General features: G+C 43.1%; 2 protein-coding genes and 1 pseudogene across 2 annotated transcripts; 2 read left to right on the top strand and 1 right to left on the bottom strand.

The window, feature by feature from the left end:
* Nucleotides 1–96: 96 nt before the first annotated feature.
* Nucleotides 97–10,121, bottom strand: cd59a (CD59 molecule (CD59 blood group) a). Its single transcript, XM_085392260.1, has 4 exons — nt 9,994–10,121; nt 8,777–8,878; nt 8,545–8,618; nt 97–1,152 (listed from the first exon to the last, which is right to left on the bottom strand). Exons 1-4 carry the CDS (start codon nt 10,052–10,054, stop codon nt 1,030–1,032), a joined length of 360 nt encoding a protein of 119 aa, XP_085248386.1. The 5' UTR covers nt 10,055–10,121; the 3' UTR covers nt 97–1,029.
* On the top strand, nt 5,778–7,616 carry LOC146647255 (uncharacterized; annotated as a pseudogene).
* A 9,988-nt stretch (nt 10,122–20,109) lies between the features above and the next one.
* dytn (dystrotelin) lies at nt 20,110–26,932 on the top strand. Its single transcript, XM_085392332.1, has 14 exons — nt 20,110–20,147; nt 21,175–22,129; nt 23,670–23,868; nt 23,996–24,081; nt 24,206–24,285; nt 24,352–24,423; nt 24,494–24,657; nt 24,732–24,843; nt 25,124–25,257; nt 25,334–25,493; nt 25,582–25,628; nt 25,758–25,899; nt 25,982–26,411; nt 26,674–26,932. Exons 2-14 carry the CDS (start codon nt 21,907–21,909, stop codon nt 26,796–26,798), a joined length of 1,974 nt encoding a protein of 657 aa, XP_085248458.1. The 5' UTR covers nt 20,110–20,147; nt 21,175–21,906; the 3' UTR covers nt 26,799–26,932.
* The last annotated feature ends 330 nt before the right edge of the window (nt 26,933–27,262 follow it).

Below are 27,262 nucleotides of genomic sequence, written 5' to 3'. Positions count from 1 at the left end.
GGGCAATGCTGTCCAACTCTTCAGCATCATCATCAGCTTTTACAGAAACACAAACATCAGAGACTGCAGACTGCTCTGAAAGCAGCAGAAGGCCTTTAATCATTCAAATGTAGTCACACCATCAGAGATAACATTATTTTGACTTTATTTTGAAAGACAGGAGCAGAAACCTTTATTCATGTACACAGAGATGAGTGAGAGCAGCTTTCAGGGCTCGGCGTTAGCTTTGACTTTACTGAAGGTTTCCTCTTATGCTTTGTGCTTCTGCAAACAGCAGCAGAACAAACGCCACACAAATCATCATTTAAGGGTTTTAGTTTTATTTAAGCAGCTGCTTCGAGGAAGGCCTTCAGGCTTCTACAGAGAGCTAAACCTCAGTCACATATCAGCTCAGACGCAACGTTCAGAATCAGAGAGGCTTCCACTTCTTATCCATAACTGAACCTCCAGAAACCTGACAGAGAGAAACCCAGTCAGAACCTGCCTGAGAATCTGTCTGATTTAAGTTCCTGTCTGTGATGCAGAGACAGCCACAGGGAGCTGCTCACAACTTATTTTATTTTGAAAATCTGACTGAGAACCGCAGAAAGAGCTATGTTGAAGCTGTAGTGTGTAAGTGTGAAGTACACAAGTGGGTTAAAATGAATAAAATCTTCATGTTTTCTCACAAACACTGGCCTGAAACATCAATCACTCCCTCAGTGCAGGTCTCGGTCAGTCTTCAGGTGTTTGTGATGCGTCTTTGCTGAGATGTGACTGATCAGCGATCGATCAGGCTGAATATTCATGTTTGATCAGCAGCTGGGATGCTGCAGGATTCACTTTTAAACATTTATGGGAGCTTCGTGATCGATCAAAGGTCGGGATGTTGGATCTTTAAGGCTGAAACTGATCGATTAATTATCAATAATGTAACAAAGTGAGGAGGACTGGCTGATTGATCAGTGAGCATCAGTACTGCGATTGATGAGAAGCTGCCGTGGTTAAAGAGGACTCAGGGGAGCACCGCAGAGCTACTCAGGTCGCCCTTCAGTGGATGCACCACCACATGACCGCCAGCGAGGCCAGTACACCAATCACAGAGCTTGTTGCAGAGGAGGGGGCGGAGTTACACAGGTCAGAGTTGCAGCACTTGAAGGTAAAACTGGAAACCTGGAAGTAATTGATGATGTCACAAATCAGTGATCAGACAAAACACGCACAGCAGTAGGAGCATATTCATAATCAATACACTAATTCCTCCTTGTTAGGGTATCGATCACACTGGAGTCTGGACTCCAGAAACTTCAAGAACTGCAGGAACCTTCAGGAACCTTTAAGGCGGTTCTAAAGGAGGGTTTTGAACGTGCCAGAGGAGAAGAGTTTACAACAGCACTGCAGTTATGTGCAATGTTCCCTCTAAGCTGTGCGCGTGCGCAATTGTGCACTGCTGGCTCGGTCTCTGCGCACAGAAAAGCTGCGCACAAAAATAAATCTAACCTGAATTGAGATTAAAATTAATACTTTAACAATTCAGTTTTGCAGTGTGAGTCAGTGACTGGCTGCTCCCGTATGGGATCAGAACGATGCCACCTTATCCCAAAGTCCAGCCAATGATGCGATGCACATTCGTATATACGCAGCTAATCAACGTCGCTGACAGGCTATGACAGCGTCCTTATGTGCTGGTGTTTTAGCAAAGCGGCTGATGTGGAGTGAAGCCACGTTAATGACAACGTGTCCAACCATTGGAGATGTGAGCAGGACAGACGAACAACTGACGGACAAAGTGTGGACTTTATACCAGTTTTTAAATTGTGTTGATCGGCCGCGTAAAACCAGAGTTATGATAAAATATCTGCAATGTTTGTTTTTCTTCCTGAATACTGTCGTTGTTTATATTTACTGCAGGAAGAAACGGTAAAAACGGCGTTTTATAAGGAAAACGCTCGAAAGCCTGTGAGCAAAAACACCCCCCCCCCCCCCCCCCCACACACACACACACACACAAAAGGCATTTAGTTGTTAAGGGAGGGGGAAGTTTTAGGAGTGACGGCGTGTTTGAGATGTGAGAGATTTGAGACGTTTAGCACAACACAAATCTTGTGTAGTCAGTGTGTAGTGAGTGTGTAGTTAGTGTGTAGTCAGTGTGTAGTGAGTGTGTAGTTAGTGTGTAGTCAGTGTGTAGTGAGTGTGTAGTCAGTGTGTAGTCAGTGTGTAGTGAGTGTGTAGTGAGAGTGTAGTCAGTGTGTAGTCAGTGTGTAGTGAGTGTGTAGTTAGTGTGTAGTCAGTGTGTAGTCAGTGTGTAGTTAGTGTGTAGTCAGTGTGTAGTGAGTGTGTAGTGAGTGTGTAGTCAGTGTGTAGTGAGTGTGTAGTGAGAGTGTAGTCAGTGTGTAGTCAGTGTGTAGTTAGTGTGTAGTCAGTGTGTAGTGAGTGTGTAGTCAGTGTGTAGTGAGTGTGTAGTCAGTGTGTAGTGAGTGTGTAGTGAGTGTGTAGTCAGTGTGTAGTGAGTGTGTAGTGAGTGTGTAGTGAGTGTGTAGTCAGTGTGTAGTTAGTGTGTAGTCAGTGTGTAGTGAGTGTGTAGTGAGTGTGTAGTTAGTGTGTAGTCAGTGTGTAGTGAGTGTGTAGTGAGAGTGTAGTCAGTGTGTAGTGAGTGTGTAGTTAGTGTGTAGTCAGTGTGTAGTGAGTGTGTAGTGAGTGTGTAGTCAGTGTGTAGTGAGAGTGTAGTCAGTGTGTAGTCAGTGTGTAGTGAGTGTGTAGTGAGAGTGTAGTCAGTGTGTAGTCAGTGTGTAGTTAGTGTGTAGTGAGTGTAGTGAGAGTGTAGTCAGTGTGTAGTCAGTGTGTAGTGAGAGTGTAGTGAGAGTGTAGTCAGTGTGTAGTCAGTGTGTAGTCAGTGTGTAGTGTAGTCAGTAGTGTTGTTGTGTGTCAGAACAATGAGGCGCCTGCTGAGTGTTACAGGTGTTACAGCAGTGACACATCTGCTGCTGTCAGGCCTGCAGGTATCAGGCTGTTGTTCTCCTTCATCTCATAGTGGACAGAAATTATTTTTGGAGTGGCACAAATAATTTGTGTGGCATCAGATTTGATGCAGAACAGCTGATTGTTCTGTAAATAGTTTGAAATGTTTGTTTAAAAAACGCCTTGGCTGCATTTTTAGGTAAACAGCTGCAAAAAACTTTGTTGTTTGCAAAACTCAGTTATTTTTTTGAAGAAGTAACTATATCATTAATTGCCCAACATTGGTCATTATTTACTGTATTTTACAGACAGAGTTACAGACTCTCTAACTGTTACGTTCCCCTGAGGGGTCTAGGCGTTGAGGGGGAAGTAACAAAAAGTGTCCAGGTCAGAAAAAGGAGACAAGGCATGAGGGTTAAATTAAGGAGTTTTATTAAAGTAGCTCAACTAAAAGAGACGGACAAGCCGCTATCACCATTTAAGGAAAACAAACAAAACTCAGGCATTGGTCAATAAAGTACAACCTAAGTCAAAAAGAGTGCAGCTCACTAGCTGTAACCACACTAATGGCACTCTGGCCCAGAGCTCACCTTTCCCTGGGCTTAAATACTTTAAATTACTGATGTGAGTCAGCTGTGTAACAGGGAAAGGTGGCACCTCAGGCAGAAGAGGTGGTGGGACACGCCCACACAGGCACCTTCAGGAGGAGGCCCTGCTAACCTCCACCATCCAACAAAGAACCTGTGTTTTGATTCATTGCTGTGTAGAGTTTCTTTGACAAAGTGATTTGCAAGTATAACCTCGTGTGTGTGTGTGTGTCTGGCGTTAGTACTTCAATTTTGTAAATAGCTGTAAATAGATTTGTCAAGTAGCTATCGTGTATTTTGTTCACCTTGTATATATCCTTCACTGCAGCAGCCTAGTAGGCGTGAGAAGCCATTTTTGTTGATTAAGTTTTCTCCTGTTTTTCATTTAGAAAGTTAGGTAAGTGAATTGTCTTTTGTTTGGTTTTCATTTTGTGTAGGAAAGCGTAGGGACCATTAGGGAGTTTTGTTTGTTATTTTTGGCATTGCTCACTGCTGAAGAAAATAAATGGCTGCTTAGCACTTTAAAAAGATATTGTTGTTGGTGTTCTTGCTTGGGTGGTGTGTGAGTGGGCCAGCTTCTTGTTGCGTTCAATACTCGCCTAGACTAAGAACGTAACATTAATTAATTGCATAACTCAGTTACTTTTTTGAAGAAGTAACTATATAATTAATTGCCCAACATTGGTCATTATTTACTGTATTTTACAGACAGAGTTACAGACTCTCTAACAGACCACAGACTCATAATACAAGTCAGAGCTTTATAAATATATAAAAAAAGAAAGTTGTGTTTTCAAAATTGCAGTTGAAGTTATTTTTCCTTCCAATAGTGTTAACATGCTGCACAGGTCATCAACAAGATTTTCTTTAAATTTTCATTGTAAGTGGGCTGAAGCAGTTAATTAAAAGTAGTCTAACATAAACGCTGTAATTTGATTCTTTTAATAAACATGTAACTTGGATGCTGGCGTGACCACAGTGCTCACGTCTGCTGTTGCTCACAGTGGTCCAAGTGTCGGCTCAGGGAGTTTGTGTGTTCGCTCAGACACGTGAAACATTAGAGGGAACATTGTTTATGTGATGTTATTTCTTCAGAGAAATCTCGAAGAACTGAGTTCAGATTTGTTTTTACATTTTGGATTTTGGATTGTTTGTTCAGCCACAGCTCTCTGATTTTTACAGGTTTGTGAGGAGGACTCATGAAGCATAGACTGATTATTGAAAATGTCTGTGCGGGTTCTCTGTGGCGGTCTTAATCAATGGAAGTGAAAAAAAAATGAAGATGCCTCTTTGATAAGAGGTGAAATAGCTTCATGAAACATCTGTTGAGCTGTGACTTTTTGATTATTCGAGGGTTTTTTTGCAGTGAAGTAAATCATCTGCATTTGAAGCAAAGCTTTCTTTAAACTATCAGCAGCCTCACTTTAGTGTAAAATACAGATGGTGTGTCTCAGTGACGTCCATGGATGCACAGAGTTAGCTAAACCCTCTCATGTGTTGGTCCAGACATGGGATGTCAACCTCATTTTACACTGTGGGCCGGAAGTCGACCTTAGGTGGGCCAGATCCTCTTTATTTACACATTTAATGCCTGACATATATAAATAGTTAAATTCCAACAGCATGTTTGCATGATGAAGAAAAAAAATGCTGCTCGGATTACATTTACAAAACATTTTTATAGTTAATAAGGAAAACATGGAATTTTTCTATTATTTCATGACTTTCATGAACCGTCATGGGGGAGGTTTCTATGAGTAACAATAAACCTAAAAAACTTGTGAAAATACAGTTCAAAATTTAAAAAAATCATGCCCTTCTGTACATTTTGCAAAGGCTTCATGTGGGCATCTTAGCTGTGCCTGATTTTGGCCCCCAGGCCTTATGTTTGTTACCCCTGGTCTAGACTCTGAACTGAACACTTCCTTAGCAGAAAAAGTCCTTGCAGCTAAAATGTCCCAGAAATAAAGAAATGTTAAAACTTGGACATGTCCTTAAAGGAAATATTTGCATCGGTATCCCGGCGCACCCACTGACCGATCCCACTGACTGGGATCGGTCAGTGGGTGCGCTAATGGAAACATTTTTTTGGGAAAGGTTCACTTCAGGCTTTTAATGAGCCACATGAGGTGATAACATTTGTTCTGGCGGGTTTTGAAAAATCTGCCATTTTACTGTGAAAGATGTGACTGTGCCACTGTAACACATCTGACCACCACACCATCCTGCTGGCCTCTTGATGGCTAGTCATTGATGGCTAACACTCTGTACAAACTGGAACAACTAACTCCGGACTCTCCCAAATTCATCCTGGGTAATTTCAACCACTGTTCCCCTGACAAGTCGCTTAAAGGATACCAACAGTATGTTACATGCAGCACACGTCAGGGGAAGACTCTGGATAAAAGCTACGGCTCTGTACCAGATGCATTCAAAGCCTCCCCCCTCCCCCCTCTCGGCTCAGCAGACCACCACACCATCCTGCTGGCCCCTGCTTACAGCCCAGTCATCAAGAGGATTAAAAAGGTCACCAAAAACATCAAGCAGTGGACAGAGGAAAGTATCCTCACCCTACAAGGATGTTTCGAAGCCACTGACTGGGACAGCCTTCTTTCTCCCTCTGATGACATCGACAAATAGGTTGACACGATGACATCATACATCTCCTTCCGTGTTGACAAGATTATCCCCTCAAAAACAGTCTCCATCTACCCCAACAACAAACCCTGGATCACCAAGGAGCTCAAGGAAATCCTTAATTAAAAAAACAGGACTTTCTTCACCGGCTCTGCACTGGATAAAAAGGAGGTCAACAGGGAGGTCAAGAGGGCCATAAGAACTGCTAAACTGGAGTACAAAAATACTGCTGAAAAAAAATTCACCACCCTGGCAGGGCCTCAAAACCATGGCCTCTGTGAATACTGTGGTCACCACCCCCAGAACCATCCAGGTGGAGGGCAGAAACCCCTCCTGCCTCCCTGACGACCTCAACGCTTTCTACACCAAGTTTGAGACGGACAACATGGCCCAGCTTGAGGAGTCCAGATCCTCACTCAAACCTGGCAGCTCTGCACTCACCTTCAGACTGAGGACGTGGTGAGAGCCCTCAGGAGGATCAGGGAGAGGAGCTCACCTGGCCCTGACAACATCAGCAGTCAAGTTCTGAGGCACTGTGCAGGGCAACTAGGAAGTGTGTCCTGGACTCTATTTGAACACTCAGTTGACAGTCACACCGTCCCCCAGCTGTGGAAACACTCCACAGTCATCCTCATCCCCAAAAGAAACAACACAAAGTCTCTGAATGATCTTCGTCCTGTGGCCCTCACCTCCCTGGTGATGAAGGCCATGGAGAAGATCATAAAACAGCACATCGTAAGAGCAACTGACCCCCTGATGGATCCACTCCAGTTTGCTTACTGTGCACGCAGAGGTGTCGATGATGCAAAACTCTTCATCTCGGACTCCATCCACAAACATCTGGAGCTCCCTGACTCTGCCAGACTTCTGTTTGCTGATTTCTCATCAGCGTTCAACACTCTGCAGCCTCACATCCTGGCCACTAAACTTTCCTCCCGATTTCACCTGGATGTTCAGTGGATATTGGACTTTTTGACCAACAGGACGGGTCAACAACTCTCTCTCCGGTCTCCATTCCACCTCCACTGGCTCCCCCCAGGGCTGTGTGCTCTCCCCCCTGCTCTTCATCCTCTACACTGATGACTGCAGATCCACACAGCCCAACTGTCACCTGGTTAAATATGCTGACAACACAGTTCTCCTGTCACTGCTGTCAGGCCCTCACAACACCACGGGCCCGCTCTGCAGGAGTTTGTAGAGTGGTGTGACAGCTCCAAACTTGAACTGAACGTGAGCAAAACCAAAGAGATGGTGGTGACCTTCTCGAGCAGGCAGAGGGATCTGGCTGCTTCAGTCACCACCACCATCCACGGGAAGCCAGTGGAGGTAGCTGAGGTGTACAAACACCTGAGAACCATCTTTGACAACCTCCTGAGATTCTCTGCCAACACAGAGGAGATTCTCAGAAGGTGCCACCAACGGCTATACCTCTTTAGGAAACTCAACTCCTTTTGAGTCAGCACAGCCGTCATGATGACTTTTTACTATGCCTTCCTGGAAAGCATCATGACCTTCTCCATCACCTGCTGGTTCCACTCCCTCAGCCTTCATACAGGAACAGACTGCAGCACACTGCATCAATGTGCTCTACAATCATTGGCCTGTCAGAACCCTGGCAGGTTTTCAGCCAACAGGCCCTCAGACAGGCAGCCAAAATCATCAACGACCCCTCTCACATTCTTCACCCTGCATTTCAATGGCTCCCCTCTGGGCGACGCCTCCACTGCATTTCCTGCAGGACTGAGAGGAGGAGGAGCGCCACCTTTGTCCCCAAAGCAGCTCTGCTTTTTAACTCCAGCCGATGAGGCCATTTCCCACACCCAGAAACATAAACTACTCTACACTCTTGTTATACTGCCGACACTTTACTCACTTTTAGTCACTTACAGTTATTTATTCACCTATTCAGTCACTTTAATTTTAAAACTGTGTATGTATTGTATATTCTGTGTATTTATTATCTCATTCTTATTACCTGTTTGTGCCCTGTCCTTATCTTCAACGTCATGCTGCTCTGTTGTATCTTAATTGCCCCTTGGGGATAAATAAAGGCTATCTGATTCTGATTCTGTACTGGTGTCAGTGGATGCTCTGATGGCACAAAGAGGAGCTTCATCACATCAACATCAGCAGCAGAACAGAGCGGCTCAGTCTGCGGGGGCCTCAGCACTGATGCTAGCTGTTACCATCAGAATAATGACTGGAGTTGAAAACCAACGGGTTATTCTATTCAATTCAAATACTTTATTGTCCCACAAGTGGAAATCTGTTTAGCAGCAAGGCAACAATAAGAGTGAACAAAACAATAACCACAACAACAACCACTTCCACTCTAACCCTAACATAGTTCCACTGAGGCTCAGGGGTTAAAGGTCAGAGGTACCTGGGGGAACATCTGTGCCAGCCGGCCGTACTCACAGTCCGAGTACTTCATACACTGACGGTACGTCATCCCACCTGCAGGACAGAAACATTAGAAACATGAGTAGAACCTTGGAGGTAAGAGCTGCTGGGCTGATTTGCATCCAGCTGGAGGATCAGACGTGGAGCCTCCAGACTTACAGAGGTCAGGAACAGTTCTATAGGTGAACAGGTAAAAGCAGGTGTGACTGTACCTCTCTCCCTGAGCGTGAGGCAGGCGTCGTCATAGCTACACTCTCGCTCTTTGGTGCAGCTGGCTGTGTAGTCCTTACAGCTGTAACAGCGGATGGCTGATCCTGAAACACACCACACATCTGGATTACAACATGTCCACTCAGGGCTCTGAAGGCCATCTGAGTGGGAACAATGATCAGAAACATAAAAAAGTGTTCCCTGCCTTCTAAAATGAATCAGAACCAAGACTTTCAGTCCACACTAGTTCTTCATCTGATCAACGTGAAACCAGCTCCAGCCAGGATGAGGGTCCAGGTCATTAGGGTCGTCAAATAATTACAGGTTAAATGAGCAAGAATCTTAAACACAGTCGGACTTTCAGCTCTGCAGACACTCCAAACATATTGAGTCAGGTAACAACAGGTCATCACTGACAGAGGCTGATTATTCCCATAGAGCCAGTTCCTGTCACAGTACAGCCTTTCTGTTAATGAAACGTTAACTGTAGACTCTACATGGACCTACAGCCTCCTCACACCTGACCGCAACATCTGTGGTCACATCTGCAGTTTTATCCCATCAATCACCTGAACCCGTTAACCAGACTCAGACCGATTCACCATCTGCCAAATGACTCTGACTGTATCGGAACTCGGGCTTCACGTCAGACCCCAGTTTACTCAGAACAATCAGACCCTGGATATGCATACATCACGACTTCCATTCCTTAACTTTCTGTTATCTGCAGTCAGAGAGCAGTGCCCTAGTTTAAAACCAACAAGAGTGTACGAATAACTGTTTCCACGTGGGACTCGAACTACAGTTTGGAAAAAGAGAAAAACGTCATCTTTTCTAAAGCTTCATGAACAAAAAGCCACATTTAATCTGAAGCTCTTCTTTTCAGCCCACAGTATCCTCATAAATGTGCAAAACCTTATTTCTTTATAACCATTTTCATTAGTTATGATTTAAACCAACAGCTAGCAGCCGCACCCATCACCCGTCCCACTCACTGTGAATGCTTCCTATTCAGCACTTTCAGTATCGTTCAGATACACAGGGACTGTTGAGCTTTTGTATTCAGTTTCATTTACACAGCAGTAAATCACAACAGCAGTCTCTTCAAGGCTCTCTCTGTTTTACAGTAAAGACCCTATGTTTATAAGTATATATGTATATGTTTAAGTATATGTATATAAAGTCTACAGAGTCAGACATGTGAATGAATCAAACATACCCAGTCCGATCAGAGTGCAGCAGATCACCAGACAGATCCCCAGGGTGCTCTTCATTTTCATCTCTGCACAGCTCACAAACTCATCTGTCAGAATAACAGAGCAGGTCCACGGCTCATCCAGCAGCAGCTCTGATGATGATGATCAGGAGGAGGAGCGATGACTGACTCTCATCAAGGCTGAGTGTAGCTCAGAGGCCACACCCACTGGATGGAGCCTGTGCCATCATCTTATAAACAATCACATGCATTATTTCCATGGGTCTGCGGTCTGCAGTCACCATGAACACAGGCGTGTCCTCAGTACCAGCAGTCACAGAACCTCTAGTGTCAAACGTTCGGTCCGTTTCTTTGGTGAGTTTGTTCCACTGCAATGTTCAAACTGACACGTTCAGCAGGAAGTTTACAGTTTGCAGTTTCTGTGGTGTTCGTACAAACCAAAGAATGAAAACAGAGAGGTGAAAGCACCAAAGGATTACTGTCTCTCTGTGGGAGCCGTGGTCAGAGGTGGGCGAGGAGACATGACTTACACCAACTTTCTGCTTGACCTTTCACATTTAACCTCGAATCAACTCAAACTGCTCGACCGTCTCCACGAAGCTTTCGTGGTTCAAACCTTTAACATATATCAGGGGGTGCATAATATCATATCAGGCCTCACGGAATAAAAATAATAAACTAGAACAGTTAAAATTAGAAAAAATGATCCACGATTTGGACGCCAACAATGCAAGGGCTCCCTCTTTAGATAAGTACAACACTATTTGTGCATTAAAATATAAACTAAATCAAATACTAACCAGCAACATTAATAGAGCGTTCACCTTTGTAAGACAGAAGTACTTTGAATTTGGGGACAAGCCACATAAGTTGTTAGCTAGACAGCTAAAGAAGTTAAAAAATGACAGAATGATTCACAAAATTAGATCACGCAATGGAAACCTGGTTACATCACATAAAGACATTAATGATAACTTTAGGCAGTTTTATCAATCTCTCTATACTTCTCATTCCACTGCAGGGCCTAAAGATATGCAGGACTTTTTAGATAAGTGTGATCTCCCTGTGTTAGATCAGGTGGATCGCAAGATTTTGAATGCCAGGATTACAACTGAAGAAATTATTAAATCTATTGGTTTATTAAAAAATGGTATGCATCCAGGCTGGGACAAGATTTTATTTCCTGGATAAAATTACTCTACAAGAATCCCACAGCCAGAATCCTTACAAACCAAACATTATCCACTCAGTTTAAGCTCAGCAGAGGGACACGTCAGGCATGTGTTCTTAGTCCTGTTCGCTCTGGAACCCCTGGCACAGACGATTCGTACTCACCCTGATATACGTGGCTATGACACAGCATATACTTCTAATACTATATCGCTCTATGCTGATGACATTTTACTATACATAACAAAACCCCAAACCTCCGTCCCGGCAGCCCTCTCCGTTATTGACAAATTTGGCACCTTCGCCGGTTACAAGGTCAACTGGAAAAAAAGTGAAGTATTGCCCATCAAATTGGAAAGCAATGAGTGGTTTGCATCTCTCCCATTTAAAATAACTTGTGAAAAAATTACATATCTGAGCATCACAATAACAAGAAAATATATTTCCTTAGTGAAAGAAAACTTTCTCCCTCTACTGGAGAAGCTAAAAAACAACATCCAGTTTTGGAGGACACTCCCTATCTCCTTGATAGGAAGAGTGAACTCAGAATGGTATTTCTCCCGCAATATCTGTATTTGGTCCAAAATATCCCAATTTTCCTGCCCAAATCTTTCTTCAACAAGCTGGATGCCATTATTATGCCGTTTAAATGGAACTACAAAACACATAGAATAAAAAAAGAACATCTATGTAAACACGGATCCCTTGGTGGACTTGCACTACCTAACTTTATGCATTATTATTGGGCATCAAATTTAAGAATAATTTACCTCTTACTGGATGATACAGCGTTACTCCCCCATGTTCTGCAGATGGAGCGGGAGGACTGCCTTCCTTACTGTGTTGGTGGAATATTACTTTCTCCTACTCCCTTGACAAGTGCACACTATAACTATAACCCAGTGATCCATACCACAGTGCGAATTTGGAAACAAATAATTAAGCACTTTAAACTGAAATCATTATCAATGAGTATGCCTGTTACAGCTAACCCCTCTTTCCTTCCATCATGTGCAGACGGAGCCTTCAACGTGTGGCAGGAACTGGGAATTCGTAAATTAAAAGACATACTCAAATGACACCTTCATGTCATTTCAACAATTAATAGATAGATTTGGACTACCGTGCAGCCATTTTTTTTAGATATCTTCAACTACGAAATTATATCCGCACACATCTGCCGCAGTTTGAAAGCATGTCGTCTGACACCTTGGATAGATGCCTTAGTGATAGCCGGGGGTTCGAACAGAGTCTCATTATTCTATAACTCAGTACAGGAGATGAGTACACCTTCAACTCACTCAATTAAAGAGGAGTGGGAAAAGGAATTTGGGATTTCCGTATCGGAAGATTTTTGGCAGGAGGTCTTACGCAACATAAATACGCTTTTTATTAATTCCCGTCACTCTTTAATTCAGTATAAAATTGTACACAGGTTACATTGCTCAAGGGAAAGACTTCACAAAATGTACCCAGACTGCTCTCCTCTCTGCGAAAAACGTATGACACATTATGGAAATCTGTTAGATAGTTTTGCACTTTGTCCAAGGCTTCAGGGTTTTTGGTGTGACATTTTTACTTACCTCTCTAATATTTTTAAAAACAAGATTGAGCCAAATCCAACAGTAATTATCTTCGGGATCTCCAAAGAAACACAAAGTTTACAACATTCTCAAAAAAGGTTTATGTCATATGCATTGATCATCGCAAAGAAACTGATCCTGCAGCTTTGGAAAGGCAAAGAGGTTCCTGTGTTAAAGATGCGGCTTGCAGAACTTACAAATACTCTTCACCTTGAAAAAATAAGATATACCATGAATGGCAATGTGAAAGATTTTGAACTAATCTGGCACCCTTTACTTGCATATCTTGGGAAAATTTAAATTTTTGGCAGTTGGGGGATCGGGGCCCATAGAGGGTGTTGGGTTTTTTTTCTTTTGTTTGTTTTGTCTTGTTTTGTTTAGAGAAAAAGGGGGCATAAGTTCTATTAATTTGTAACAACTGTGATACTTGCTTCTAATAAAAGACATTTGAAACAAACCTTTAACATATATAATGATTGCTGTGAAACTTTAAAATCAAAAACTTTTCAAGATGTTTCTGAAAAACGATCCGTTGAAATCTGAGGGAAAGTTTGAAACTGAATATCTGAAAAACTATCAAAGATAAAAGCCTGAAACTTCACTGCTCTTTCTCGTCATCAGAATAATTCAGGATCTGTGATTTGGGACGTCTCTGAGCAAAGGGCTTTGATCAGTGGTTGTTGACAATTGTTGACAATTCAGATTTTGACTGATTCTGATGAAAACTCCAGGCTGTTATTTCTAGGGTGTTTTAGATATTCTTGTGCAGACATTTTCAAACTAATGACCTGAAAGTAGGTCGATGGACTGTTTTTCAAGGACACACATCTAGAAGTTTTTGATGTATGAAGCTAAAATTTCACAACACAAATTAGTTCTGTGAAAATCTTATGGAACAACGTCAAGCCTGAAATGTTTTAAAATGTACTGATTTCAGGAAGAATGACCACCTGGACAAACCTCAGGTCATAAATCAGGGGACTAGATCTCATGAATATTTTACAGCCTGTCTGAGAGCTCAGAGCTGGATGTGGAGTCTCTACAGAGTAACAGCATCTCAAAATGGCCTTAAAGCTCATGTTGTCATGTTTCTTTGACCAATCAAAACCACGGTCTGAGACACATACCAGATAAGAGTAACTTTCATGCCCCCCCTCCCCCCACAGGGAGAGCACAGAGAGGCCAACCTGTCATCAGTGTTTGAATGCCGCAGAAACGTTGTTTTTTTAAATAGTGCCTTTTCCTTCATCAGCTCATCAACTCTAGTAAATTGAAAACATTATGAAAGAAAGCAGCTTCACAGATGTTCAGGATCAACTCTGATGATGCCTTTGTCTCCTCCTCAGCCTCAACTACACACTCTAGACCAGGGGTCCCCAATCCCAGTCCACGAGGGCCGGTGTCCCTGCAGGTTTTAGATGTGTCCTTGATCCATCACAGCTGATTTAAATGGATAAATTACCTTCTCAACATGTCTTGAAGTTCTCCAGAGGCCTGGTAATGAACTAATCATGTGATTCAGGTGTGTTGACCCAGGGTGAGATCTAAAACCTGCAGGGACACCGGCTTTCGTGGACTGGGATTGGGGACCCCTGGTCTAGACTCTCGGTAGGAGTTAAATAAGAGTGTCGCTGCACGGCCCTCGGGGCTGATGTGATGGTGGCGTTCGATGACAGTCGTTTAACTCAGAGTGGCAGAAGAAGAAAAGCTCAGTGTTGGTACTCGAACACTCCAGAAACAAACAACAAGCTTCATTGAAAGAGAAACAAAGAGGAGAGGAGGTCAGCGGGCAGCAGAGACAGAGAACAACAGCCAGTTCATGGCCTGGCCACAGCAGCTGCTTTGTTCTCCAGCATCAGGCCATCAGCCCCTCATTGAGCATTCATGTCAATCAGCTGCTCCACCCGCAGAGCAAACACGCTGCTGGACAGGTCCAACAAGGTTCAAGAACACAATGGAGAAATGCACCAAGCCCCCAGTATGTCAGTCCTTCATATACGTTCCACAGACACATGTGCTCAACACTGATACCAGATATGTCCCATGATGCTTTGGGTTTTAGACCAGGTGCAGAGCTTTAGTAACACACGATCAAAAACAAGGAAAACACCATAAAAATGCAGAGTAATTGATTTCCACATTTTTAGGGTTGTTGTTTTTGTTCTGTATAGCCAACACTGAAAACATTGTCATCTTTTCACATTTCCTCTTTAGTTAACCCGTCAGTCTAAGTTTGCTCTTCATCATCATCTTCCTCTACCTCTGATGTAACCGTCCGCACTGTATCTCTGATTCTACTCTTTTATATATCGATTTCATCACCTCTTTATTTATTCTCGTTTACTGCTCACTTCATCTCTCACCCTGCTCCAAATCATTGATCCTGATAAATTGTGTTGGCACCCTCTGGTGGTCACAGTCTGCAGCAGCAGCCTTCTGTGGTCAGCTGACTCTGAAGTCTGAACCAATTAAATCAGAGGAAGACTGAAGCAAACTGTTTCTCTGATGATGAGAACAGTGGAGGTAAGTGCTGTGTGACGGACTTTCCACCATGTTATATGGACCAACCTTTGACCTCCCCAAAGGAGGACTTTTGAGGATTTGCATTTTTCCCCTCTCAATATTAAACACCTTCATTTTGTGTTTACTTGTGTTATCTTTTCTAACACTTAAATTTGTCTGACGATCTAAAACCTTTAAGTGTGGCAAACACAAAAAGAGGACGTCAGGAAGGGGGCGAACACTTTTTCACACCACTGTAACTCAAAGGATGAACCAACAGCCAGTCTGTGAGACACAGAGGGATATGTAGAGTTGGATATCTTGAGACCGGTCTTGCTGTCTCAGATTGACATAGTGGTCGGGAGATTTGGAGTCAACAGTATCCATGAACGTAACGTTCGATAATGTGCCATGCGCAGAAGCATCAGCTCTAAGAGCCGTGCTTACAGAGCGCTTTGTAGTGAATCAGAAGAGTCGACTCCCATTGAGCGAGAGCCGCTCCTCACTTAATTTCCTTTGGCTGCTCAGCTCTCACACAGTGGCTCAGCTATGCTCCAATCCCTCCATATTGTGGCCAATCACATGTGAGGATATAGGATAATATCATTATGTGAAAAACAGAGAGGGTGAGAGACGCGACAGTCAAGTGGAGCATACGTCTGTCCTCTCAGTGAGTGATTGAGACAGTAGACAGCGGTGAGGAGGGCTGTGCCAGTGCAAAAACACATAAATATGCCCGACACCCGTAAACGAAGCAGCATCTGGCTGCAGTTTAAAGACTTTTTTGTCTCCGCCTCAGTCTTGGTCTTGTCTCAACTTTGTTTTAGTCTTGACTCGGTCTGTCTTGGTCTCGATACCCTCTGGTCTTGGTATTGTCTTGGTCTTGGTTTAGGCGATCTTGACTACAAGTCTAGGAATATGTTTGGTGTCTCTGGAGACTTCATACGTTCTCCAGGTTAATCTGATTTGATTATTGAGAGATAAGTTGGCAGCTTTTATTACTCCATAAAAAAGAGAAATAAAATGAAAAGAAAATCAATGTAATGAACATTATATTATTTTATATGACAGAACAGAACACACCAATATTTAGATCACACACTAAAAATTGATTGAAATGGTTAGGAATGGAGTTACTAATGAGATAATACATGTTTATTGGAACTTTTTGGTTTCTGGATAACTAAACACACCCCGGGTCAAACAGACCCAGGAACATCATTGGTGTACCTGAGCAGGGTTAAAAGGTGATTCTGAGCTCATCTTCTCAGTGACTGCTGTAAAATAAAATAAATAAATAAATAAAATTATAAATGAACACGCAAAGCAAATTATTGTGCAACAGTTGCAGAACAAAGAGGGAATAATGCAAATGTACACTTACAATTTAAAACAAGATAAAAACGTGTATTTATTAAAACTGAAGAGAAATTTGGTTTAAAAAAACCAAAAAGAAATGTTTCTCCTAAATTCAGCCAGCAGACAGGTTTATATATTTAAGGTTTATAAACTTTGTTATGTATGTTGAGTATAAAATGTGTCCATGTGCATGTGTTTGACTGTATTAGACCTAAATCTGAAGAAGATATGTGTTTCTACTTGTCCTACATTAGATATATTAGTATATTTACATTAGCTAACGTTGCATAAACAGTCTGACTGCAAAGCAACAAATGAAGCTAAAAACAGACAAACTGATGATGACTTTGTACACATGATGAAGACAACAGGTGTTATCTTACCTGTTCAGTCTGTACCGTACTTTTCTGCCATCTCTCTGAGACAACTGCACAGATTTTGCACAGATATGAGATCTCATGTGATTTCATGATATCACAGGAGCTTCTGCCTATGAGTCACATGACCACAGCCTGGCTAGATTGTATCAAGTTATATCAACATGACTGAATTTAACAAATGTTAAGTAAACTGTACATGATTTAACTACTTTCATTGTGAAAATTTATAATTGTTTTGTTTAAATTACACTACTTGTTAACAAAACCACCAAATTTCACTTTATCTCACTCAGATGTCCAACAGAACAAATGTTAATGAATAATCTTAAAACATTAAATTCAGCTAAATTTTGACTGAGCTAAATCAGTGGCTCATGCCCCACATGCCTCTGTTAGTAAGTTTTGTTAGCCGGGTCTGTTTATAATAATGGATTGGATTTATATAGCGCTTTTCTAGGCACCCAAAGCGCTTTACAATACCACTATTCATTCACTCTCACATTCATACACTGGTGGAGGCAGCTGCAGTTGTAGCCACAGCTGCCCTGGGGCAGACTGACAGAAGCGAGGCTGCCATATCGCGCCATCGGCCCCTCTGGCCATCACCAGTAGGCAAGTAGGGTAAAGTGTCTTGCCCAAGGACACAACGACCAGGACAGAGAGCCCAGGGATCGAACCGGCGACCTTCCGGTTACAGATGCGATTCCCAACCCCCTGAGCCACAGTCACCCTTTTCGGTGTGAAGCCAAACGAACTTAAACGTTTTAGGATAAACCGAGCAGACAGTTCACTCTTTAAGCTAAGTGTATTTATGGGAGCCAAACAGCTGCCCGTGGACTGTGGTGAAGACACAGACTCAACCATGCTGTGCTGAAGTTTGTCCTTAAAGCGCTCTTATCCAGTATAAACCACTAATAATGAGACAGACAGTAGATGGAAAAGTCCTCCTCCTGTTTCTTTTGTTGTTAACTGCCATGGTTTGTTTTCTTTCTGCAAGTGTCCAGAGTCAGAAGAGACTGAGAAGGTGAGAGGAGATGGGACACTGGCTCTCCATTCTTTGCCATTATTCGCCTCTTCCTCAAAGCCATGCTCACCTCAGCTATCAATGTACCCGCTCCATTCCAGTCACACCTGTCAATTATCAGTTTACCCTCACTGACCCACGGCCACGTCCAGCTCTAAAAACACTTTACTACGAATAAATCTGTTTTCTTAATGAAACACTGTAAAATGTATGTGCTGTCTCTGCGTTTGAGTCCAGTTTTTCCTGTCGGCCTGTGACACTGCATCCCTGATGATACACCAGGACAGATCCAGCAGTGTGTGAGGAAGAGGAGGAGAAAAAGGAGCCAGCAGCAGCTGAGAGATGGAGAGGAGAACAGGGGGAGTACAGACAGCCGTTCTCTGTACTTGTTAAAAACAATTAAAATACATTCTAGATATTTCCAACACAAAATATAACAGCTACCTATACAGTGGCAAATACGTGGTGACAAAGAGAATCCAGATCAACTGGAAAATAAGACTGTTTTGTAAAATGAAAAGTTTTATCAATGTAGCAGAGCAGTGAGTCCCTGCTGCTGCTGCTACTGGACAAACACCTCCTTGTCCATGTTTCTGTGTCTGCAGACTGCCAGGACAGGATGGATCTGTTAAGGAGGAAAAGATGGACAGACAGCTTTGATAATACTTTGATTTACCCAGAATTCATTTAATGAAAATATTGTTTTCAAAGTGGGATTGTGCTGCTTTCAGTGGGAAAGGTTTACAGCTCTTCTAAATAAAAAAATGTAGCTACAATATGTTCATGAACCTGAAGTTTGCAAGTATCAGCATCAAATCATGAATGTGAAACTCATGGTGTTTCATGTGTCCTGATGCTCAGTCATCCAAGTAAACAAATGCCAAAAATGCTCATCTGGACATAGTGTTTTCTGGGACATGGTGTTTTCTGGGGCATGGTGTTTCACACAAATATAAATAAAATAAACACGCTGTCCAACACATCTGTAGCTGCTGCTGTCACACATGCTCGGTGACAGCAGCAGTGTGTTATACCTTCTTGGTCTTCTTGACCTTTGAAGCCTGTCACCAAATTCCAGCAGATTCTTCACCAGGACCCTTTGTGATAGTTCAACCCAGGAGCGTCAGGTAAATGACGCTCCTGGGTTGTGTGAAATCCCAGAAATAAACCTTAGACAAAGTGAATCTGTGAACTAAGGTGTAGGTCTGTTAGGTTATGTTGCGGTGATCCTCGATTTGGGGGATTTGTGTTCATACTGGAGTGCAAAATTAAAACCAATAGAAGATGGACAAGAAACTTTCAAAGCCATCATGTGCTCAGTTTAGAAAAAATAAAAAAGAAGAGGAGGAGAAACGAGCAAAAGATGCAGGTAAGCAGATGTGTGATTGGATAATGGCAGGTCATCCTGAACCAATCAGAATCAGAATACTTTATTAATCCCTAAGGAAATTATGTGGATTACAGTTGCTCCAAGAAGAAATGGTAAAAATAGTAACAGTAACAGACTAAACTCCAAACATTATGTTACAGATTTTTAATATTAATTAGTCACTGTCAGTTGTTGATATGTCCTGTTCTCATTGTATGATGAATTATGATGGCTGTTTGCATTCAAATCACACTCTTTCTCTCTTCATGTGTGTGTTTCTCTGGTGAAATTCAGTCTGGTTCCGACAACAGTTTTATGTTAATGTACAATCCTTAATATGTTTTATGTGTGTGTGTGGAGGGGGGGGGGGGGGCAGAGGGAGTGTTCGCCCGGGGTGCCAAACAGGCTAGGACCGCCACTGGCCCTGACAAGCTCAGCTGAAGCTCTTCTTCTCAGTTTCTCTGGCAGACATTCATAAATGTCTCTGAGCTTCACCAAAGGCTGATGGCTGGGTTTTGGCGCCCTCTCATGTCAGAAGCTCAGAATGCATGACTAAAGCTGTGACTGGCTGGGAATCGTTAGTCGGAGATTAAATAAATCATGAAGCTCTGGCAAGCAGCTGATGTCACACTCTGCTGGCTGCGGATTGGTCCACAGGCAGCAGGTGATTAGCAGGTGTGCTGACACCTGAAACCTTCATCCATCAGCAGCTTCACTTTGTGTCTTCAGCAGCCAATGCTTGGGTTTCAACTGGGACAGAGTGAACGGAGGTGAGTCTGTGTCTACTTAGACTCTACTGTCTCTGTCTGTCTTTGTTTCTATGGTTCTCACTGACAAACTCTCTTCCTCCTCCTCATGGATGAGACAAGAGTCCACCACAGTCCAGAGTATCTGTGCTGATCCAGGAGCAGGGTTAGCCTAGAAAACAAAGAACGCTAAAGTCTGACTCAGTTACCATGGTCACTGACCTGCTTCCTGTCTACTCCTCCTGCTGAGCCCAAAGTCTGATCCTCGGTTTATTCTGGTGCTGAAATCATGAGAGCATTTAAAGATCTGCGCTCGTTCCTTGATGAGTTCCTGACCGAGTGTCACTGTTTTTGTTTCATAATCTATAACTAATGTGAGATTCACTCTGACCTCACATCTCCATAAACACCACGACACAGCAGAGCAGCATGAACTCTGTGCTTTCTATTCACAGCATGTGCAGTACAGTTTTGCAGTAATCCAGTGAGGATGATCAGAGAGGAAACATGGAAGACAGCAGTGTTAGAACTCATCTGTTTAAGTATTGTGATGATATTTGAACGATCAAAACTTTAGTAGTTTGAGTTCTGCAGTTTCCTTGCCTGCTCGGTGGCACTGATGATTCTCACATCTCCACCCATCTGAAACACAAGTTTGTTTGCTCTGTTTTTATTTATTTATTTCTATCTCCCCAGTGCGCAAATATAACTGAACCTCTGTAACACAGTAACCACATACCTGTAATCTGATTACTGATGGATGTAATGTGAATACTTTGGAACAGCCTTTTAGTTAGAGGTTAGTAAGTCTGAGTCTCTGTGAACTTCATAAAACATAAATTCATACATGAATGACTTAAAGTATTATTCATGAAACTAAACAAACAGTCAGCACTTTAAAACACACTGAAGTTACTAAAGTTTCTTTTCTCTGTTGAATTAAACTGTAACTTTAATCGTGATCAATCATTAATCACTGGCAATAATCATGTTCTGAATGAAACACAAAGAGCTGCTCACTGATCAACAATGAGCTTATTCTGTGTTTCAGACTCATCATGGATCCAGACTCCATCGGTAAGATCGCCTCACTGTTCAGTGAAACCTGAAACCCGCTGAGCTCAGGTTCAACTACATGTTTAAAAAACAAAAGCCTGTGTGTGAGGAGATGACAGCAAACAGAAAGCAAATAGAGACAGAATAGAAATATGTCTGTTCTTTGTTCTGTTCGTTAAGATCAACATCCTGAAAGTAAAGTGTCACACTGTCTTCAATTATGTATTCAGAGCAGGGTGTTTGTGTAAGATGATCCCTGAGTGCTGCCTGACAGGTGAGCCTGAGTTCAGGGAGGATGGAGGAGCTCTGATAGCAGTCTGAATGAGATCCTTTGACAGTGCTGATGGTCATCATAAGACTCAAACATCTTCACTACAAACGGCTTACTTTCATGTATTTGTACACACAAATACATGTTGTTGTTATTTTTGTTTTTGTTTTTTTCCTTGTTTGTTTGTTTGTTTTGTTTTTGCTTTGTTTTATTATTTGCTTTGAGCCCTGTGTACAGGAGCTGCATGCAAAAAGATCTTTTGTTAAAAGGGTTGGCGTAATAAGCAAATGCTTCAGCCAGTACCTTTTGATTAGCCTTGTCTCGTGCTTTCTTGCTTTGTGGTAGATCTTTGTTCTGGCTTCACTGAGATATTTGAATGCTAATCAATCAAATCAAATCAATCAATCAAACAAACAATACATATATGTACAAAGAGTAAGAAGAAAATGAAGCCTGATGTACATGAACCTGAGCATTGACACAGAGACGATGAAGTTCACACAAATGTTTATGTTCACCAGCGTTTCCAGATGTTTATGTTCACCAGCGTTTCCAGATGTTTATGTTCCCCAGTGTTTCCAGATGTTTGCTTCCTGTTTATCAGAGAGTTTCAATCAAATCTGTCCATCGGGCTACAGAACTGCCATGAAGCTCCAGGCTCTGCAGAGACTCTGTTGCCGTGGGTAACAGTGCACTGAGTGTATTCTCTGTACCACATGTACTGCAGTATATGTACTGTACTCTGTGTAGTAAATGTACTGCAGTATATGTATAGTACTCTGTGTAGCACATGTACTGCAGTACATGTGCTACACAGAGTACTAAACATATACTGCAGTACACTTAATGTACTCTGTGTAGCACTGCGTGTACTCTTGTACAGTCAGATGTTCAGCTCTAACACTGACCCTGAGACATACTTGCCAACCTTGAGACCTGAGAATTAGGGAGACATTCCATAAAGGGGGGAGGTTAGGTATACATATACAGAAAACTTGAATTTCACAGTGTTTACTTATTTAAAATTGTATTTAAAGTAAGTTATTACTGTCCCCCAGCCGGGGCTGTCCAAATTCAGAGGCTGCATCCACCTGAGAACCCGGCCTTCATGGTCTAAGTGGGCCGGGTACCCTGAAAGCCAGGTAGGCCAGAAGTGAGCGACTGTGCCGGTCTAGCCCTCAAAAATATGTCACGAGCTTTCTCAGTGGAGTGAAACTCTGCCTTCTGCTCCTTGCTACCTAAATATAACCGGACGCTGACATAACTTCTCGACCATCTCACGCTTCTTTTTCATCAGTTTTCTGTTTGACGTTTATTCAGCTGTGTGAAAACCCTGAGAGGAACCCTCCCGAGGGATTAATACAGTTTTATTTAATCTAATCTAATAACTTTAATCTCAGCCAAACCGATTTACTCAGGAACAAATAAAACACTGAAAAAAGTCAAACAATAACATTTTTAGGTTATCTGTGTGCCTTATATATCACGTTTAACCTGAGTAGCCAAAGACCGCTGGGGTTTGAAAACGATCTGCCGGGAGTTTACTGTTCTCGCCGGCTTAGATATTTGAAATTTACACAGCTACATTCTCGCCTGAAAATATGCTAAAAGTTTATTTTGCAACCCAGAAAGAGTAATAAGAGTAATGTTAAAACTAAGTAGCTGCCGCCATTGGTGGGATGGCTGTAGCTCAGGTGGTAGAGCAGGTCATCCACTGATCGGAAGGTTGGTGGTTCGATTCCTGGCTTCCCCTAGTCTATGTGCCAAATATCCTTGGGCAAGATATTAACCCCAAATTGCTCTCCGATGCATCCATCGGAGTATGAATGTGTGTGAATGTTAGCTATGAAGCACTTAGAAAGATGTGAATGGGTGAATGCACTAGTTGTGTAAAGCGCTTTGAGTGCTCAGATGAGTAGAAAAGCGCTATATAAGCCGGTCCATTTACCATTTTTGGAAACTGGAATTGGCTGGGCCGCGCTATGAATTCAGGGATATGGTTTTTCATTTTTGTTTTCATTTTGTTTTGGTGGAAAATCAGGAGAAATTCGGGAGAATGGTGGCTCCGGGAGATTTTCGGGAGGGGCACTGAAATTCGGGATTCTCCCAGTAAAATCGGGAGGGTTGGCACGTATGCCCTGAGAGTCAGCTGACTTCATGAGCTCACCTCTGACCTGTACATGTTCAGATGTTACGGTGACATCGCTGTCTGTTTCTAGTGGACACCGTGTTGGTGCGACACGTCACAGCGGCTCTCCACTCGGGGGGTGGAGCTCAGAGTGACGTCGCAATGAGCAGACAGGAAGTGACCTGCGCTCTGAACAGGATGTTCCACAGCGCATCACAGGACGTGCCATTTCATGTGACTGCAGCAGCTACCGAGGAGACATGCAGTCTGATGTTCAGGTTGTTTGACCGGTCAGTGTACTCACAGTATCACATTACTTGTAGTGCTCATAGTACTAACAGGACTGCACCCAGTCAGAGTAACAATCTGTGTGCGTGTGTGCGCGTGTGTGTGCGTGTGCGTGTGTGTGTGCTGCAGCAGTCAGTCCGATGAAGTTTCAGCTCGCTCTCTTCAAACTGCTCTTATCGCTCTGTCCTCAGATAACCTGCTGCTAAAGTACAGAGGTGAGGACAATACACTGCTCTATAACAGGCCTTCACAATAAAATGCACAGCACTTCACAATAAAATGTACAGCCCTTCACAATAAAATGCACAGCCCTGTAGAATAAAGCTCGGGTGTTTTCAGGTCTGCTGCAGGTCTCGACAACCCCTTCAGGATCCATCAGCAAGCCTGGACTCAGGTGTTTGCTGATGGACCTCATCCAGGTAAAAAGCTCACACTACATTTCCCAACATGCCTCTGCTGCTGCTCTCTGTAACGTGTGTTTTCAGGTTCCTGCGGCAGTTCAGGAGGAAGTCGTGTTTGACGATTTGGAGGCGGCGGTTCAGTCGTGTTTTAAAGGGGTGAGAACACAAACGCACACCTGGCTGTGATTGGCCATCGTCATGGTTAACATGTTATGTGTGTTTATAGGTGTTGACCCCAACGGTGAGCAAGCATCATCTGTTGTCATGGCTGCAGAGTGAGCCATGCCTGTTGCTATGGTTATCCACTCTGTACCGGCTGTCAGCCAGTCAGAGCGTCCAGCACAACGTTCGCTGTCACATCTGTAAGACCCGCCCCTTCACTGGGCTCAGGTGATGTACATTTTAAACTGGAAACTGGGTAAACACGGTCCAGATGTGTGACGAAGATTTACCTGTGTATTCAGGTATCGATGTATGAAGTGTGTGAACGTCCATGTGTGTCAGAGCTGCTTCCTGACTGACCGCCAGACCAGGAAACACAAAACCCACCATCCAGTGCTCGAGTTCTGCAAGCAGGTAAGAACACACGTAACCGGAAGCACAGGGAACAGAACAGGTATCAGGAAGCTCAGGGAACAGAACAGGTATCAGGGGGCACAGGTAAGAACTCATTTAACAGTACAGGTAAGAGGAACAGGTGACAGGAGACAAAGGTAACAGGAGTAATAGGTGAAAGCCTGACAGGTAAGAGGACGCAGAGAGGAAGCGAGGGGTAAATCCCCACAGGTGCACATGGAGGGGTAACGCTTGTAGAAGACGTAATAACCTGTTCAGTTCAGTTGTCATTCTATACCAGCCCACCTGGAGAGAGTCTCTAACCTCGTTGGTGCGCAGTGCTCATCACGCCTTGCTGCCACGGCGACACACTCAGAGAGAAGCTAATTGGAAGAGGGTCCTAATGTGGGAGGAGCCAAGCGAGACGGAGAACAGGTGTGAAAATAACACTTTCATAATACGACCCCCCTCGTTAGGTATCTTATTATAATTACATTTCTTTTCCCCTCAGAGCACCACCTGCTTCTGATGCCTCAACACGATTGGCTGGCTCGTCTCACAGCCCCTCCTCTGAGAGGGGTGTTTCACATGCCGCCTCAGAGGCTCCTCCTCCTCACTGCTCTTCTTCGTGTAAATCTCTGCAGACGAATGAGGACACGTCCAGTCAGCAGGTGACGTGATGAACTCACTGTGTACTGTGATGTCATAAAAATTATGTAATAGCAACAGTCATGTGACTGTGTGTGTTTGGCGTTGAAGACAGTGGCGTTGCTGACAGACGTGAAGAACCTACAGAGGGACCGATGGTGAGAACAAAGAAAAACAGAGCCAGATGGTTTTATCAGCCTCGTGTTTATGTTTGTTTGTTTCTTTTTATCTTGTTTTGTTTTAGTTTGCTACCTTATGTTGTTTGTTTGTTTGTTTTTCCCCATCAGGCTGTTGGAGCAGGAGCTCCAAACGTTTCGGCTCACTGTCCAATCCGAGCAGGGCATCCTGGAGGAAAGGTGCTCTGAGATGGAAGTTACTGTGGAAACATTGACGCGGTACAATGCTCAACTGCAGGGCATGCTCACACAGGTGAGTGGATGTGGGCGGAGTGATTGGCTGATGACTGCTGAGGTGCCTTCTATTAGTTGTAGCTGAAAATGTTGTTCTTCAGGCTCTGAACAAGATGGAGGCTCAACAACACGCCAGCAACATGCCAAACAGTGCCAACACGGAGAACACAGAAAGAGGAACCATCACGCCAACTTCTGACACTCTGAAAAGCACAGAAGAAGAAACAGAGGAGGAAGAGGAGATAGAGGATGAGTGGAGCCAGGAAGAACTTCAAACTCAAACATCTCCCACAATCCACCAGGGCTCACCTCCCTCACCTGATGGAGACTGTGAGGAGTCTGCAGGTCGCATGTCTCCACATCATCCAGTAGAGCTACAGCATGGCCCTGAGGAGGCGGAGCTACAAGGAGAACGAAACAGTCTGTCTGAAGAAGAGGAGGAACATGGGCCACGTAGTTCAGAGACGCTGCTGCAGGGGACTGTAGAACGACTGAAGGCTGCGCTGGAGACACACAGGTGGACTCAGACAGGTGAGGCACAGACAGGTGACTGAGACTACAGAAGGAAACGGAAATGACTGCCTAAGGTCAGACTCACCTATCAGGTGAGCACACACCTGACAGTCAGTACCTGTAACAGTCAGTGCATCATTTACACCTGCTGCATATCCTTTCCAGCTCAGTCTCTTTGCCAAGCCAGTTAGCACAAGTCCTTTCTTCTTCATCTCTTTGATAACTTTGTCCTTCAAACACTAAAATTAATGTTACATCATGTTTCTAACTCTGTGTCCAGGTGAGAGGACGAGGGCGGAGCTTCTGCAGGCTGCTGAGCAGGTGGGAGACTCGATGCTCCACCTGGTCGACGCTATGGAAACAAACTCACCAGCTGATTCGTCCAGCTTAGAAAACTTTATTTAAACATTAAATAAATGCACAGATACAAAAAGTATCAAAGTTCACCTGTAGAAAAGTTACCAAAACATAACGTGTTTCTATGGAGACGTGAAGCTGCCAGGATCATCATCAAGTCGTCATGTTTCATGTGATGTTTTACAAACATGAATTTAAATAAAACATGAAATTTCTTTTGTCATATTTTTTTAACATTTCATCCGAATTTTGTTTACACACAATAAATAAAATCCATTCATAATTTTTATTCCAATGCTTCCCAAATAAAACTTTAAAATAATTAAATTAAAACAATAAAAGCTCTTCAAAATGGACAGATTAAACTTTATATTTAGATTTTTAACTTTAAAAATTAACATTTTAAAACAATCAGATTTGAAAACATCATTATGGCCAAAACAAACCTGGCATTTAAAACACACCTGGACAGGCAAGTCGTACTACAAACACAGTAAAAATGATAAATGGAT

The sequence above is a fragment of the Rhamphochromis longiceps genome, linkage group LG19 (assembly GCF_057381845.1).
Source record: "Rhamphochromis longiceps isolate RC_006_pf linkage group LG19, R_longiceps_female_GT1.1, whole genome shotgun sequence".
Lineage (NCBI taxonomy): Eukaryota > Metazoa > Chordata > Actinopteri > Cichliformes > Cichlidae > Rhamphochromis > Rhamphochromis longiceps.
The sequence above is the reverse complement of the archived record's forward strand: the minus strand, read 5'-3'. Positions and strand labels throughout refer to the sequence as shown.